This window comes from Nyctereutes procyonoides, unplaced genomic scaffold (genome assembly GCF_905146905.1).
Source record: "Nyctereutes procyonoides isolate TBG_1078 unplaced genomic scaffold, NYPRO_anot_genome, whole genome shotgun sequence".
Taxonomy (NCBI): Eukaryota; Metazoa; Chordata; class Mammalia; order Carnivora; family Canidae; genus Nyctereutes; species Nyctereutes procyonoides.
The window spans coordinates 565399-580064 of NW_026575024.1; the positions used below are offsets into that span (position 1 = coordinate 565399).

At 58.0% G+C, this 14666-nt stretch overlaps 1 protein-coding gene and 1 pseudogene across 4 annotated transcripts in view; one reads left to right on the plus strand and one right to left on the minus strand.

The window, feature by feature from the left end:
• Positions 1–4043, plus strand: part of GMEB2 (glucocorticoid modulatory element binding protein 2) — a 28108-nt gene extending 24065 nt beyond the window's left edge. For all 4 annotated transcript variants that reach the window (XM_055343997.1, XM_055343988.1, XM_055344005.1 and 1 more), the window contains 2 exons: positions 35–157; positions 1342–4043. In XM_055343997.1, the coding sequence (XP_055199972.1) occupies positions 35–157; positions 1342–2000 (782 nt within the window). In that variant the 3' untranslated portion in view covers positions 2001–4043. The remainder of the gene's footprint in view (positions 1–34; positions 158–1341) is intronic.
• A 7526-nt stretch (positions 4044–11569) lies between these two features.
• LOC129496258 (60S ribosomal protein L32-like) lies at positions 11570–12374 on the minus strand (annotated as a pseudogene).
• Positions 12375–14666: the final 2292 nt, after the last annotated feature.

Sequence of the window (14666 nt, forward strand, 5' to 3'; positions counted from 1 at the left end):
GGGGCCGTTCTCACTGTGTGCTCGCGCCTTCAAGATGCCGTCCTCCTCAACAACATCGTGCAGAACTTCGGCATGCTGGACTTGGTGAAGAAGGTGCTGGCCAGCCACAAGTGCCAGATGGACCGCTCTCGGGAGCAGTACGCCCGAGACCTGGCAGGTACGTCGGGTGGCCAGGGCCTCCCTGGGCCCAGTGCTCCCGTGGCCGTCCCTGGTCACTGCCTGGTGGGACAGCTGCTCCTGAGAGAGCACAGGAGGCACAGTCTGGAGGGGGGAGGACCAGGCGAGCCTAGCGCCGTCTCACGGGGAAGCCAGCACGCAGGGCCTAGGTGGCCCGCCCTCGGCTCCCCTGCGACTGTTTACAGGAGAAAAGTGGGAGAGGTGAGGCCGCACCACTGGGGCCCCCAGAGTCACTCTCTGACGTGTTTGCTTCTCCTTCCTGGCGCTCCCAGGGTGCTCGTGTGCAGCAGGTGGCTCACGTGTGTGGTTTTGACCTATTTTGTATCTTCATGTTTCACAAAAGCAACTTTCTGTGTAGATGCTAGAAAGATCAGAAAGTTAGAATGGGGAAGGTCTGTTCTCATCTGGCAGGTCAGAGGCCGCCTTTGAGATGACATTTGTGTTTTCTCGGAGGGGCAGTCAGCACAGGCACCCCAGAGAGTGTCACTGGGGGAGACGGGGTGGGACAGGGACAGAGCATCACTGGTCAGGGTACATGTGTTTCTCTCCCTGTGTCGCACTGGCCTCTGCCCCCCCCCCCCCACCTGACTCCTCCTTTCCATAGTGTGCTCTGTCCCCTGTGTCCCCGTCCCCACAGTGACGCTGTGTGTCCCTCCCGCAGTGATGCTCTGTCCCCCATGTCCCCCTGTCCCCACACTGACGCTCTGTCCCATGTCCCCCATCCGCCCATGCAGTGACGCTTTGTCCCCCATGTCCCCCTGTCCTTGCAGTGACGCTCTGTCCCCCATGTCCCCCTGTCCCCGCAGTGATGCTCTGTCCCCCATGTCCCCCTGTCCCCACCGTGACGCTCTGTCCCATGTCCCCGTAGCCGCAGTGATGCTCTGTCCCGTGTCCCCGTCCCTGCAGTAACACTCTGTCCTGTGTCCCCCTGTCCTCGCAGTGATGCTTTGTCCCCCATGTCCCCCTGTTGCTGCAGTAACACTCTGTCCCATGTCCCTCTCTCCCCACAGTGACACACTGTCCCGTGTCCCCCTGTCCCCACAGTGACGCTCTGTCCCCCATGTCCCCCTGTTGCCGCAGTGACGCTCTGTCCCGTGTCCCCTCCACAATGAAACTCTGTCCCCCCGCCCCTCCCAGTGACACTCTGCCCCTGTCCGCCCACAGCCCTAGAGCAGCAGTGTGACGAGCACCGCCGTCGGGCCAAGGAACTCAAGCACAAATCTCAGCACCTCAGCAACGTGCTCATGACGCTGACCCCCGTCTCCCTGCCACCCCCCACGAAGCGGCCCCGGCTGGCAAGGGCCACGTCAGGGCCGGCTGCCATCGCTTCGCAGGTGCTCACCCAGTCTGCCCAGATCGCCCTCAGCCCCGGCGTGCCTGTCTCCCAGCTGACTGGCGTGCCGCTCGGCAAAGTGGTGTCCACCCTGCCATCCCCCGTGCTGGGCAAGGGACCCCCCCAGGCTGCTTCCGCCAGCTCTCCGGCCTCGCCCCTGCTCGGGGGCTACACAGTGTTGGCCTCATCGGGCACCACCTTCCCTAGCACCGTGGAGATCCACCCGGACGCGTCCAGCCTCACGGTCCTGAGCACAGCCGCCATGCAGGACGGCAGCACTGTGGTCAAGGTGGTGAGCCCCCTGCAGCTGCTCACCTTGCCGGGCCTGGGCCCCACCCTGCAGAACGTGGCCCAGGTGTCACCTGGGGGTAGCACCATCGTGACAGTGCCCACGGGGGCCGTCGAGAGCGCCGTGGCCGCCTCGGGGCCCGAGGAGCACACAGCCACCATTGAGGTGGCCGCCATGGCGGAGGGCCACGAGCACAAGTAGACGCTGGTGGAGGGCGAGGCCCCTCATGGGCACAGGGCTGGCCGCCTCTCCTCAAGCCCCGGCCGGCCGGGAGCACGGCACCGCCGCCCCGCGGGTCACGTCGGGCTGAACCAAAGAGAGGGAACACCAAACAGACGGAAGAGAAAGGGATCGCCAGCGACAGGCCTGTGCGGTCAGCCTCCCCCTCGAACTTCCTCCCCCTTTTCTTAGGAAATACATTCTTCCATCTGTGCTTATTGATACTGTTTACACGTTGGGCCTGATGAGGAGCCAGGCAGCGAGGACGAGGAGGCACCGCCGGGGAGCAGGGCGCGGACCCCGTGGATGCGAGGGGCCCCCGGGGGAGGGGGTATCACGAACACAAGTCTTGGGAACCGTCCCCAAGTGTGGAAACCCATGGATCCTATGGATTTGGTTTCTTCCCACAGTTTTCTGTAGGTTTAGCGGGTCCCGGCACCCTGATCTCCCGTCTCTGGAGCGGGCGCCGTGCTGCTGCAGGTCCACACGCGGCCCTGGGCAGGGGCGCCTGGGCACCCAGGGCTGGAGTGCCACTCCCAGGGCACCCGCCTGAGCAGAGGGCCCAGAGGCCCCAGCAGCTGAGTTTGCCGTCTGCCCACCTCCCTCCGCCCTGCAGGCGCTCGGGCCCCCGGGGGGGCCCCTGCACACGCGCAGTGGGTGTTTTTAAGTGAATTATTAGTAGGCTTCTAGGAAGAGTCAGATTTCTAGCATTTTCATCCTAAGCAATGCTGAGTGCCTAGGCTACCTGCATCGCTCTGGGCTCCAGAGTGCTCAGTACGAGGCAGCTGTGGGTGTGCGGCCCCGGGGCGACTGCGCTGGTGGTTCCTGCTGCTCCGGCGGTGAGCACTCGCCTGGCGGGCCGCCCGGAGGAGGGTGGCGGTGACGGTGGTGTGCCCCTGCGGCTTTTGTTCCGGGGGTGCGGGTGCGAACACAGCAAGACAGGAACCGAGGAGGGTCCGCGTGGGGCGAGGTGCTCCCACCTTTGGGGAGCTCGTCATCCACCCCGTGCTCAGCCTGCTGGCGGGGCCGCCGTGACAGCTCTAGCCCCTGGCCCTCCGGGACCCCCACCCAGGAGTGGAGGTGCACCCTGCTGGCTGGCACTGGTGCCCGAGGGCGTGTGGGGTGGCAGTCGGGTGGTCTGGACCAGGGTCTGTCACTGCGGGGCCACCCGGGGGCCGTGCTCAGGTCTGCTTGTGGACCCAGGAGGAAGAGCAGCAGGGGTCCCAGGGCCCGCCCGAGCCCTTGAGTGGACGTCCCCGCGGCCACGCTTCCCCCGGCGGCCAGTTCAGTTGCCTGCGGAAGACCCTTCTCTGCCGGAAGGGGACGGGGCTCCAGCGCAGCCACTGCCCTACTTTGTGCTTCGAAGGGAACTGGTCGTCTGTCTGTCCTTCCTTCCCAGGTGCCCCACACCTCCCCGAGTCTCCCAGGCGCTCCTTCCTGTTTTCTTTCTGTCACATACTTGTTTGCTGTGGTCACGGGTCAGCTGGTTTCAGCACGGTGTTTACCTGCTGCTTACGGAGTCCCGATGCCTGTGGCAGTGTGACCGCGGGGTGGGCGCGTCCTGTCCTGTCCTGTGCGTCTGCACCAGCTCGGGCAGTGCGAGAAAGCACATCTTGCCCTTGGGGCCTTTGTCAAAGTCAGACAAGCGGCCCCTTTGAAGCCGCCGCCCCCGCCGGCAGTCAGACCGCAGGGCTGGAGGGAAGTGCACATCCGAGCCATAGCACGGAAGCCCGCAGCTTCAGAAATAACTGCAGCCCCTCCCTCCACCTGGGCGGGGGGCGGGGGGACACCTGTGCCTGGCAGGGCCCCGAGCCCCGGCTGTCGGGGGGCCGCGGGGGCCGCCTGCACCCCTCCAGTCCCCGGGCGGGACCGCGGGCTGCTTCTGGGGAGCAGGACTGGACTTGGTTTCTCTCACGGCTGCCGGCCCAGAGGCAGCCTGGGGAAGGGAAGCATCCGGGTTCTACTTTGTATGTTTTGCAAGTATCTGCTTGGTACTTTGATTTACAGTAAAAACATTTTTCGTAACGTGTGTCCGAGTCTTGTGATGAGAGCTCGTGGAGGGGGCCATGGTGGTGCAGGTGCGTGTCCCACGCACACGGCGCTCAGGCCCTGCCACCTGCCCTGGGAGACTGTGGTCGGGGCCCAGGCCCTCCCTGTGTCCCTGAGGTCACCAGTGTTGTCGTGTCGGCACCATCCCCAGCCCCAGGAGGCCAGCAGAGTGTGTGCACGTCTTCACCCCAGAGGTGGTGCGTGTTTACCACAGGCTGCAGGTGACGCGAGGGGGTGACGCGAGGGATTCCCGCGGGGGGCATGCAGTGGACGGCCTGACCCCCTTCTCACACAGGGGAGGAGGTTGAGCTACTTGGCATGAGAGGGTGCACAGCCTGGCAGTGAGCGGGCTGCCTACCCCTGGTGGGGAGCTGCCGCCAGGACCGAGAAGCAGCAGGGGTGACCCCCACGGGCAGCCAGGGGGCCTGTGTGGGCCCCGGGAGCAGGGTATCGTCTGCAGGGGGTCTGCAGGCTCTGTTGTACCCTCCACCTCTTGCCCGCTGCAGCCCCTTCTGGGGCTCCCTTGACCACCAGACGCCTGCTGCAGTGCTCTGAAGACTCCCCACTCCTCTCAGGCCCCGCACCCAGGGGTCCCCTCGCCCTTGTTGGTGAAGCGTGTGGGGAGTCCCTGCCGCTGCCCTCCCTGTGTGGAGACCCCCCCCCCCAGCCACCGCCGGCTCAGGAGCACCGCAAGCCCCGACGGCGGCCGCTCCCCACCCCTGCATCCTCGTCCTCGGCTGTGGAGCAGTGGGTAGTGGGGCCTGCCCTGGGGACGTCCGGGAGCTGGGCCTGTGAAGCTGGTGGGTCTGTGTCCTGTGGCCTAGGGGGCCACCCAACAGGAAGGGTCGGGAGGGAAAGCGGTCAGGGAGGTACTAACGAGCACAGCCCTCTCCTGGGGCGGAGGGGACGAGAGGGAGTCCAGGCAGTGTCCGTGCTCCGGTGACCTGGAGAGGCCATCGCTGGAAGGTGGGCAGCAGGGTCACTGCTGGTGTCACAGCTCCTGCGGATTTGGACAAACATACGAAGACGTGTTTCACCCCATCATCCGGCCCTGAGGCCCTCTGAGCCACAGAGGGGCCGCTCGTAGTAAAAGCAGCACTTAGGAAACTCTGGTTGTGATGCTGGTCCAAAAAGCTTGAAGACCACTCTGTGCTGGATCCCCTCTTGCATTAAGCCGTGTTCCTATATCTATTTATTTTGTGGATGGTTTTTTTTTTCTCCTAAATTCTAGATCATCTGAAGTTGATACTGCTGTGCCAGTGTTGACTTACTTATGCTTGGTTGGTAGATGCCTGGCGTATCTTTTTCCTTTTTTATTTTTGACTGTATTAGGCTTTTGCGTTTTGGTGCATCTCTGGCACCCCTGACTTCCCTTCTTTGAAAATCCTCTCTCAGATTCTCAATCTCTTGATAGGATGTAGTCCTTTTACGTCTATTGTACTGATGTGTTTGGGTCCAGGTCTCTTACCAAGTTGACTAGGGGCCGAAGTGTTTGTGACGAGTTGCCTCGTGCTCTTCTGCTTTCCTCCCTTTTTCCCTAGCGTGTGGGTCGCTCAGCTCTCTTCTGCCTGATGGCTTTACACCATGTCCGCAGATTCTAGGACACCCGTCCCACAGAAGGTGGAGGTGGACCTTCCTCCCTTTGCTGTGAGTTGGGCTTAGTGACTCACGTTTCAAGACCGGGACGAGGCAAAGGTCTTCCAGGGCCGTGACTTCTGGGGCTGGGCCTGGGATGGGCAACGGTAGATCCACCTGCCGTTTTCCGTGTCTCAGAACGCGGCTGGTCCGCAGCATGGGGGGCCAGGCTGGAGAGACCACGTAAGACAGAGACAGCCTCAAGGAGCCCCCGCGCTCCCAGCCGTGGCCCACGTGCCAGACGTGGAGTGAGGGGTCTCGGATGACCCCAACCATGGAACAGGAGTCTTCGGGCCGACGCTCTGGACACTGGAGCTGGCCCCGTGCTGGTTCCAACCCACAGACCTCAGGAGCATAATACATGGTGGGTTGATTTCAGTGAGTTTTGGGGTCCCTTGTCAGGCACCCATATAACATCGTGGGACATACTTGTGTACATCAGCTTCTCCATCTGAGCCACGTCTGGGTCCTACTCTCCGTTTGGTGGCCTGGGGAGGGGGCTGTCCCGTGGTTTCCTGTCTGCTGGAACAGCTCAGCTGGACACTCATCTGCAAGACAGTTTTGCTGTAGCCTCAGCCAGGCCCTGTGGTTTCCAGATGAGACTCTACGTGACCGTTCTGTGCTTAGGGAGCCTGCACCACGAGGGCGGGATGAGTCCGTAATCCTCTGACCTTGTGATCATTTCTCTTTCTGGAGCTTCATCTACATGGAGTCATGCACTAAGTATTCTCTCAGGCCGGGATGCTTTTGCTCAACAGAACATCCCTCGGATCCATCCACACTCTCGTGAGCGTCGGCGGCAATGCTGTGGCTTCCTGAGTGGAGTGTCATTGTACACACGCCAGAATTTGTTTACCCAGTGGCCTGATTGTGAATGTTTGCGTTGTCTCCAGATTTTGGCTACAATGAACCCACAGGCCCAAGGACCAGGACAGCCACCAGCCCCTGCAACCGCAGGAGGAGCTCCGCTGACCAGGCCTCGCCAGGAATGATGATGCAGGGCGCCCGCAGGGCAGGTGGTGGAGCATCCAGCTGCTGGTTTTAGCTTAGGTCCTGATCTCAGGGTCATGAGATGGAGCCCCGGGTCAGGCTACGTGCTGGGCGTGGAGTCTGCTTGAGATTTTCTCCCTCAGCCTGTCCTCACTTGTCCGCTCTCTGTCTGTCTCTGAAAGAAGAAGGAGCAGGGGAAGGAGCAGGAGCAGCATGTTGCTCTCTCTTGGGTAGACACCTGGGAGCTCATCTAACCTTATCAGAAACCACCAAACTGGGATCCCTGGGTGGCTCAGCGGTTTAGTGCCTTCCTTTGGCCCAGGGCATGATCCTGGGGTCCCGGGATCGAGTCCCGCATCGGGCTCCCTGCATGGAGCCTGCCTCTCCCTCTGCCTGTGTCTCTGCCTCTCTCTCTCTCTGTCTGTCTCTCATGGGTAAATGAATAAAATCTTAAAAAAAAAAAAAAAAAAGAAGAAGAAACCACCAAACTGTTTTCCAAGTCTTCTCAGAGTCAGCCGCTCTTCTGTAGTCTGAGTGGCATCTCACTTGATCTGCATTTCCCTGGTGACCAGTGATGTCGGGCACTTTTTAAAAAAGAATTTATTAATTTATTGGAGAGAGATTAAGAGCACAGCAGGGAGAGGGTCAGAGGCAGAGGGAGAAGCAGGCTCCCCACTGAGCAGGGAGCCCGACCAGGACTCGACCCCAGGACCCTGGGACCATGACCTGAGCTGAAGGCATGTTGGGCCCCTTTTTAACGGGCTTGTGGTCATTTGCATATTTTCCTGTATGAAGCATGTGTTCAAATATTTGTTCATTTTTTAAAAGAATGCTTTAAAAATACTGAGTTTTTAAGATTAAGAAAAATAATCTGCATAGAGCTCTTCATCAGGTATGTGTATTTTGAATATTTTCCTTCAGCCCGTGTCTTGCTTTTTCATGTTTCTCACTGGTGTCTTTGAAGAACAGAGATTTTTGATTATTCATGAAATGCAGTTTATCAACTTTTTTTTTTGAAAGGGAATTTTTTTTTTATGGATTTTATATATTCATGTGAGACACACAGAGAGAGAGAGAGAGAGAGAGAGAGAGAGAGAGAGAGAGAGAGAGAAAGAAGCAGGCTCCATGCAGGGAGCCCGATGCGGGACTCGATCCCAGGACCAGGATCACGCCCTGGGCTGAAGACGGCCCTAAACCACTGAGCCACCAGGCCTGCCCCAACTTTTTCTTTTATGTGAGCACCTCTCCTGTTCTTTTAAAGAGTATTTGCCTACCCGGAGGCTGTGGTGATTTCTTCTGTTCTCTTGTAGAACCCTTAGCCTCGGGCCCTGACACTGAGGTGGTCCACGCGGAGTGAGTGTGGTGTGAGGGAGGGCTGGGGTCCACTCCGTCCTCGTCCTCGGCAGAGCCGTCCCTGCCCTGGTGCCGTTGGAGAAGACGGGCTGCGGGTCAGGCCTGGGCGCTCTCCTGACCTTTGCAGCTGGGCCGGGCCAGCATCCCACGGTTCTGGATGGTTCTGGATGGCGGGCGACTTCCCGCGGCTCCGCAGCCTGCCCAGCGCCTGCCATGCAATCAGCCTTCCTTGTCCTGAACTTTCTCTTTACAAGAACAAGCCAGGTCCTGGAGGCAACGGGTGGCTGGGGACTGGACTTTGCCTGGGAGGGGACAGGGCGAGCTGGCTGTGAGCTGAGGAGGGAGGCCCAGGGCCTCTGCCCCCCCTTCCCCCCCCACGCTGGCCTCCCACCCTCCAGCCCGCATCCTGAGCCGGGGCTTCTGCTCTGCCCCCAGTGGGTAGGAGGTGGAGGCAGGTACAGCCCGAGGGAGCACACCGCGTGTCCAGCCGAGGGGAGGGGTCCGGTGCCGGGATCTAGGGCAGGTGTGTGACGTCCCCAGAGGCCAGTCCTCCAACAGGAGCGGCTCCTCCCTTGCAGGGCTTGCCGGCACGCCCTCCACCTGCGGGGAGGCGCCCTGCCCCCAACGGGTGACCCTAGAGGACCCAGTGGGGAGGAGTCTGACTTGTGCGCTCTGTGCCAGGCTGGCCAGCTCCTCCCCCACATGGGGGCTCGGGGGCTGTCCTCAGTCTTCACCACGGCCCTCCTCGTCACTCTGCACAGCTCACTCTCAGGGGCTCCAGGAAGGGTTCCAGGCTCGAGGTGCGGGTGCAGGGGGGGAGGGGGCGGCGCAGGGCAGCCACGCGGTCGGGTGGGGGCGGGGAGAGCAGCTGGGACAACGAGCTGTGTAGACCTTTCCTGGGATGAGACCTCCCCCTCCCCTGCCCCCAGGTCAGGTGGGATGAGGGCCCCTCCACAGACCCTCCAGGCTGTGCCCTGGGAGCCTCCCACTCCTAGACTCAAAGGCCAGGGTGTGACCTCCTGGCTGGGTGGGTCCCTGGGAGTTCCCTGGGGGCCGCACCTGGGTATTCAAGTTCTCTTTAGGTGGGTCTGAAGGATTACCTGAGACCAGACGGGGTAACGTGAAGCCCGGGCCGGACCACGGCCCCGCAGTGGGACCTCCACAAGCCCAAGTGGTGTCTGTAGGGGCACCCGGGGCTTTCCCGAAGTTCTGGCAACAGCAGAGGGGCCGCGGACGGCGAGGGCCGAGCTTTATCCACTAGGAGATCCTCTGCGTGGGGAAGGCCTGGTTAGCTGGGGGAGGTGTTGGGTGACGCCTTATTTATTTTTAACGTGATGTGATTTCAAACAAACTTAGGCTAAAGTGGTAAACATAGTGCAAAGCACTTCTGTGTCCTCCATCTAGATTCACCAATTTCTAACATCTGTCCCGCTTGGTTTATTATATAAATACACTTATGTCTGAGCCCTCTGGGAGCACGTTGCAGACGTCAGGCCCTTTACCCTTGACCCCTGACTTCGTAGTGTCTGCTTCCTAAGAAGGTGTACTTTGTCACTCATTAAACCAGGAGACTTGGGCGGTTGCTCACATCCACGTTCCCCTTTAAGGATGCCTCCTGGGGATCCCCGGGTGGCGCAGCGGTTTAGCGCCTGCCTTTGGCCCAGGGCGCGATCCTGGAGACCCGGGATCGAATCCCACATCAGGCTCCCGGTGCATGGAGCCTGCTTCTCTCTCTGCCTCTCTCTCTCTCTCTCTCTCTCTCTCTCTCTCTGTGTGTGCCTATCATAAATAAATAAAATAAAAATTAAAAAAAAAAAAAAAAAGGATGCCTCCTAATTCGATGTATACGCACGTGCGGTTTTTAGTGTGAGAATCTGCGGTGCCCCGGCCTCTCCTGGTCTTTGATGACCCGGACGGTTTTGCAGAGGGGGTCATTTAGTAGAGTCTCTGATGGTTCCTTGTGAATTTTTTTTTAAAGATTTTATTCATTCATTCCTGAGAGAGACAGAGGCAGAGACCCAGGCAGAGGGAGAAGCAGGCTCCATCCCGGGACCCCAGGGTCACGCCCTGAGCCCAAGGCAGACGCTCAACCGCTGAGTCGCCCAGGCGCCCTCTTCCTTGTGATCGATAAGAGGTTTTGCATTTTGGGCTGGAAATACAGGGAGGGGCTGTGTCCTCCAGGCGCCGTGGCGGGTGCGAGATGCGTCTGCCTTGTGGGGGTGATGAGCCCTGATCCCAAGGCCGGGAGACGTCTGACCGCTTGTCCGTGGCAAGCACGAGGGGTCCAGGACACCTGGACCCCCGGGAGGATGGGCTGCCCATCTGTCCATCTGGGGGCGGCAAGAGGAGACGGTCTGGGCCCAGCATCGAGGGACGTGCCTGCCTGACGTTCCGGGAAGAAGCCGAAGAAGCCAGGACGGCGTGAGGGCGCGCGTCCGGGAGGAGCCCTGCGCAAGATGACCGCGTGGGCACCATCAGCGCCGGGAGGAGCTGCAGAGCCAGAAGGTGAGGGCCGGGCGGGCGGAGGACCGCGGAGGACCGCGGAGGACCGCGCTCTGCACGCGTTCACCATCCAGTACCCGCGCCTTTTACCCTCCGCCTTCCCCTTCCTATTTCAGTGAGGATCGCGAGCCCTTAGTATAATAAACTCAGGCCTTCGAGAAAGGAGAGGGAAAAAGCGTCCCTCCCGCCCCGGCCACGCAGTTGGCTTGTGGTTCTTCTGATTCTGTAGCTGAAGTTTGAGCTCGTGCGCGCTCGCTCGCTCGTTTTCTGTCTTTCTTTCTTTCTTCTTCTTTTTTTTTTAAGTGAGAGAGAGGGAGAGAGGGTGGGGGAGGCAGAGGGAGAGTCTTAAGCAGGGCAGGGCTCCATCCCTTGACCCTGAGACCATGAGCTGAACTGAAATCAACGGTCAGCTACTCGCCCAACTCAGGTGCCCCTGAACTTTATATACTTTTCCATTTCTTTTTTAAACCCAAGGTGCAGGGGCGCCTGGGGGGCTCAGTGGTTGAGCATCTGCCTTCAGCCCAGGGCGTGACCCCGGGATCCCGGATTGAGTCCCGCATAGGGCTCCCTGCATGGAGCCCGCTTCTCCCTCTGCCTGTGTCTCTGCCTCTCTCTCTGGGTCTCTCAGGAATAAATAAATCAAATCTTTAAAAAAAAAAGAATTGTTTTATTTTCGCGTGGTTGAATGTGTTCGTGGCGTGCTGGTAGATGGCCACCGGCGCTCTGAGGGGGAAAGAGAGAGCCGCGATTCACGATTCAGCGTCCGCCACTCTCCGCGGCGGATTTCAAACCAGCACCTGAACGTCAGTGAACCGAGTCCGAGGAGCTGGGTACGTGGCGGCCGCCGCACCTGCTGCCCGAGAGCGCCCCCGACCAGGGCCTTGCCCCCGCACCTTCCCGCACAAACGGCTCCTTCTCTGCCTTCCCGGCTGGCGGTTTTTTCCTGTTTATTTTTTTTTTATTTTTATGGTTTTATTAACACAAATATGACACGCACATAAGCTGTCTATTCATTTTCTTCGCTACGCAGCCTGGCATTGGGACTGGTGACTGATGGCCAGCTGGGCTGCTCTTTCCACAGTGGCTTTGCCGTTCTTGGAGGATACATTGTGAGCAATCTCTGCACAGTAAGACTTGTTGCACATCAGCAGCCCTTGCAGCTCCTTGACGTCGTGGCCTAGGAACTTCCGGAAGCCACTGGGCAGCACGCGGCAGCACGCGCTTTGTTTCCTTGTTGCTCCCGTAACCAATGTTGGGCATCGAGATCTGGCCCTTGAGTCTTCTGCTACCCTATTGTCCATGCCTCTGGGTTTCCGCCAGTGGCGCTTAATTTTGACATATCGGTCTGACTGGTGTCGGATGAACTTCTTGGTCCTCTTTTTAACGATCTTGGGCTTCACCAGCGGTCTGAGGGTGGCCGTGATGCCCGGCGGTCGACGGCTGCCACCTCCGCAGGCGGCGCCGAGGAGGAGCGTTCTCTCCTGTTTAAATCTTTGATCCCTCTGCTATTTTATTGAGGTGCGAGGTCCTGTGTAGAGGATCCCCCGCCCTATTTTTGTTTCCAGGTGCTAGCCCCTTGTCCTAGCGGAATCGTAGAGCTGCAGCCGTCCTAACAGAGCTCGTGGGAGGCAGCAGCTTTTCCCGGCGGCGGCGGCACGGTCTCCCGCTGCGCAGGGAGCTCTGCAAGTCCGCCCGTTTCTGGACTTTCTGTTCTGCCCACGGCTTGTCCCCTTGTGCTCCAGAACCACACTCTTAGCAGCTTCACAGGGTGTTTTCATATTTGGCAGAACTCCTCTCCTGTTACTCTTTTCAAACTAACTCACCCATGTCCTCTTTACCTGTTGATCGGGTGACAGACGCGTGGGTTTCCGTGTCCTGGCCGTGGGGGTGCAGGCGGCCTCCGAGGCTCATTTCATTTCCTCCAGATACAAACCCAGCGGTGCCATTGCCGGTCCTAGGGCAGCTCTGTGTCTAACTTCTTGGGGACCCTCCACGCTGATCTCCAGGCGTCTGCACCAGCCTGCATCCCCACCAGCGGTGCAAGAGGGCTCCCCCCTCTCCACGTCCTCGCCAACATCTGTCGTTTCCTGACGTCTCTTGGTGGTTTTGATTTGCGTTTCCCTGATGCCAACAGGTGTGGAGCATCTTTTCACGTGTCTGTTGGCCACTTGGATGTCTTCTTTTTCGAAGGGTGTCTATTCAGGTCCTTTGCTCATTTTTTATTTTTTTTTAAAGATTTTATTTATTTATTCATGAGAGACACAGAGAGAGAAGCAGAGACAGGCAGAGGGAGAAGCAGGCTCCCTGCAGGGGGCCCGATGTGGGACTCGATCCTGAGACCCCGGGGTCACGGCCTGGGCTGAAGGCAGGCGCCGAAGCGCTGAACCCCCCACGTGCCCATGGGCTCTCTATTCTATTCCTCTGGTCTATGTGCCTGTATTTATGCCAGGACCACAGTGTGTTGGTTACTATAGCTTTGTATTACAACCTAGAATCAGAAAGTGTGACACCTCCAGCTTTGTTCTTTTTTCTCAGCATTACTTTGGCTATTTGGGGTCTTTTGTGGTTCCAAATGAATTTTAGGATAGTTTTTTTCTATTTCTGTGGAAAATGTCATTGGAATTTTTATCGGGGGGATCCCTGGGTGGCGCAGCGGTTTGGCGCCTGCCTTTGGCCCAGGGCGCGATCCTGGAGACCCGGGATCGAATCCCACGTCGGGCTCCCGGTGCATGGAGCCTGCTTCTCCCTCTGCCTGTGTCTCTGCCTCTCTCTCTTTCTCTCTGTGACTATCATAAATAAATAAAAATTAAAGAAATGAATTTTTATTGGGATTGCATTGAATCTGTAGATTCTTTAGTGACAATTTTTGCATCTATATTCAGCAGGGTTATTGGTCTTTAATTTTCTTTTATTGTGGTGTCCTTATCTGGCTTTGGGATCAGGGTAATGCTGGGCTTGTACGAGGAGTTTGGGAATGATCTCTCTTCTTCCGTTTTCTGTTACTCTTCCTCGTAATAATTTTCCTGCCCACTCTTGCTGGCTTGGGTAATGCTTTTCCCAGTGAATTTTAGTATATGTCCTGCCGAAGTGAGCACCCCAGTGAATTTTAAAATCAGCTTGTCTATCCCCCAATTCTCCTTAGTAATTTTATTGGGATTGTATTAAATTCATGGATGAGTTTAGGAAGAGTTAATATATTTATGTTAAATGTCCTTATCCATGAATGTAGTACTCCACTCCATTTTCGGTGGTATTATGTTGTGTCTCGGGAACATTCCAGGGTTCTTGCATGTTTCTTGTTAAGGTGACTCCTAGGTCTTGTGTTGCTGCCCTTATTTATGGAATACTTTCTTCTGTTATGTTCTCTAACTTAATGCTTGTGTATTTTTTTTTAAGATTTTTATTTATTTACTCATGAGAGACACAGAGATAGGAAGAGAAGCAGAGACACAAGCAGAGGGAGAAGCAGGCCCCATGCAAGGAGTCTGATGTGGGACTTGATCCCGGGACTTCAGGATAGCACCCTGGGCCAAAGGCAGGCGCTAAACCGCTGAGTCACACAGGGATTCCCCAATGCTTGTGTATCTTGAGGCTCCTAGTATGACTACTAAGGATGCACCCAGACAATTTCCTGAATTAGCTGGGGAGCTCCCATCATTGCCCCTTAGAGTGTGATGCTTGTCTCCATACAGGTGCATGTCACCGAGGTGCAGTTTTGGTGTGTTGACCATCTATTGCTGTGTGAGAAATCACCCCAAGACTTGTTGGCCTAAAACAATATTAAACATTTATTATCTCATAGTTGGAAGTGGCTTAGCTGGTGACTCAGGCTTGTGGTCTCTCTCGAGGTTGCAGTCAAGCTGGAACTTGAGGGTCCTCTTGCAGAATGACCCACATACATTCCAGACAATTGGTGCTGGGGTTTGGCAGGAGGCTGCTGTCCCTTCTGGCATGGGACTGTCAGCGGGGCTGCTGGAGCGCCCTCACACGGAGGCGGCTGGCTTCCCGCCACGGTCAGCCTGGGAGCCGGGAGCAAGCACTGTCCTCTGGCCCAGCCTTGGTCGACAGACATCTGCCATATGTTAGCTCTCTCCATGGTTCAAGGGGACGCTACAAGGT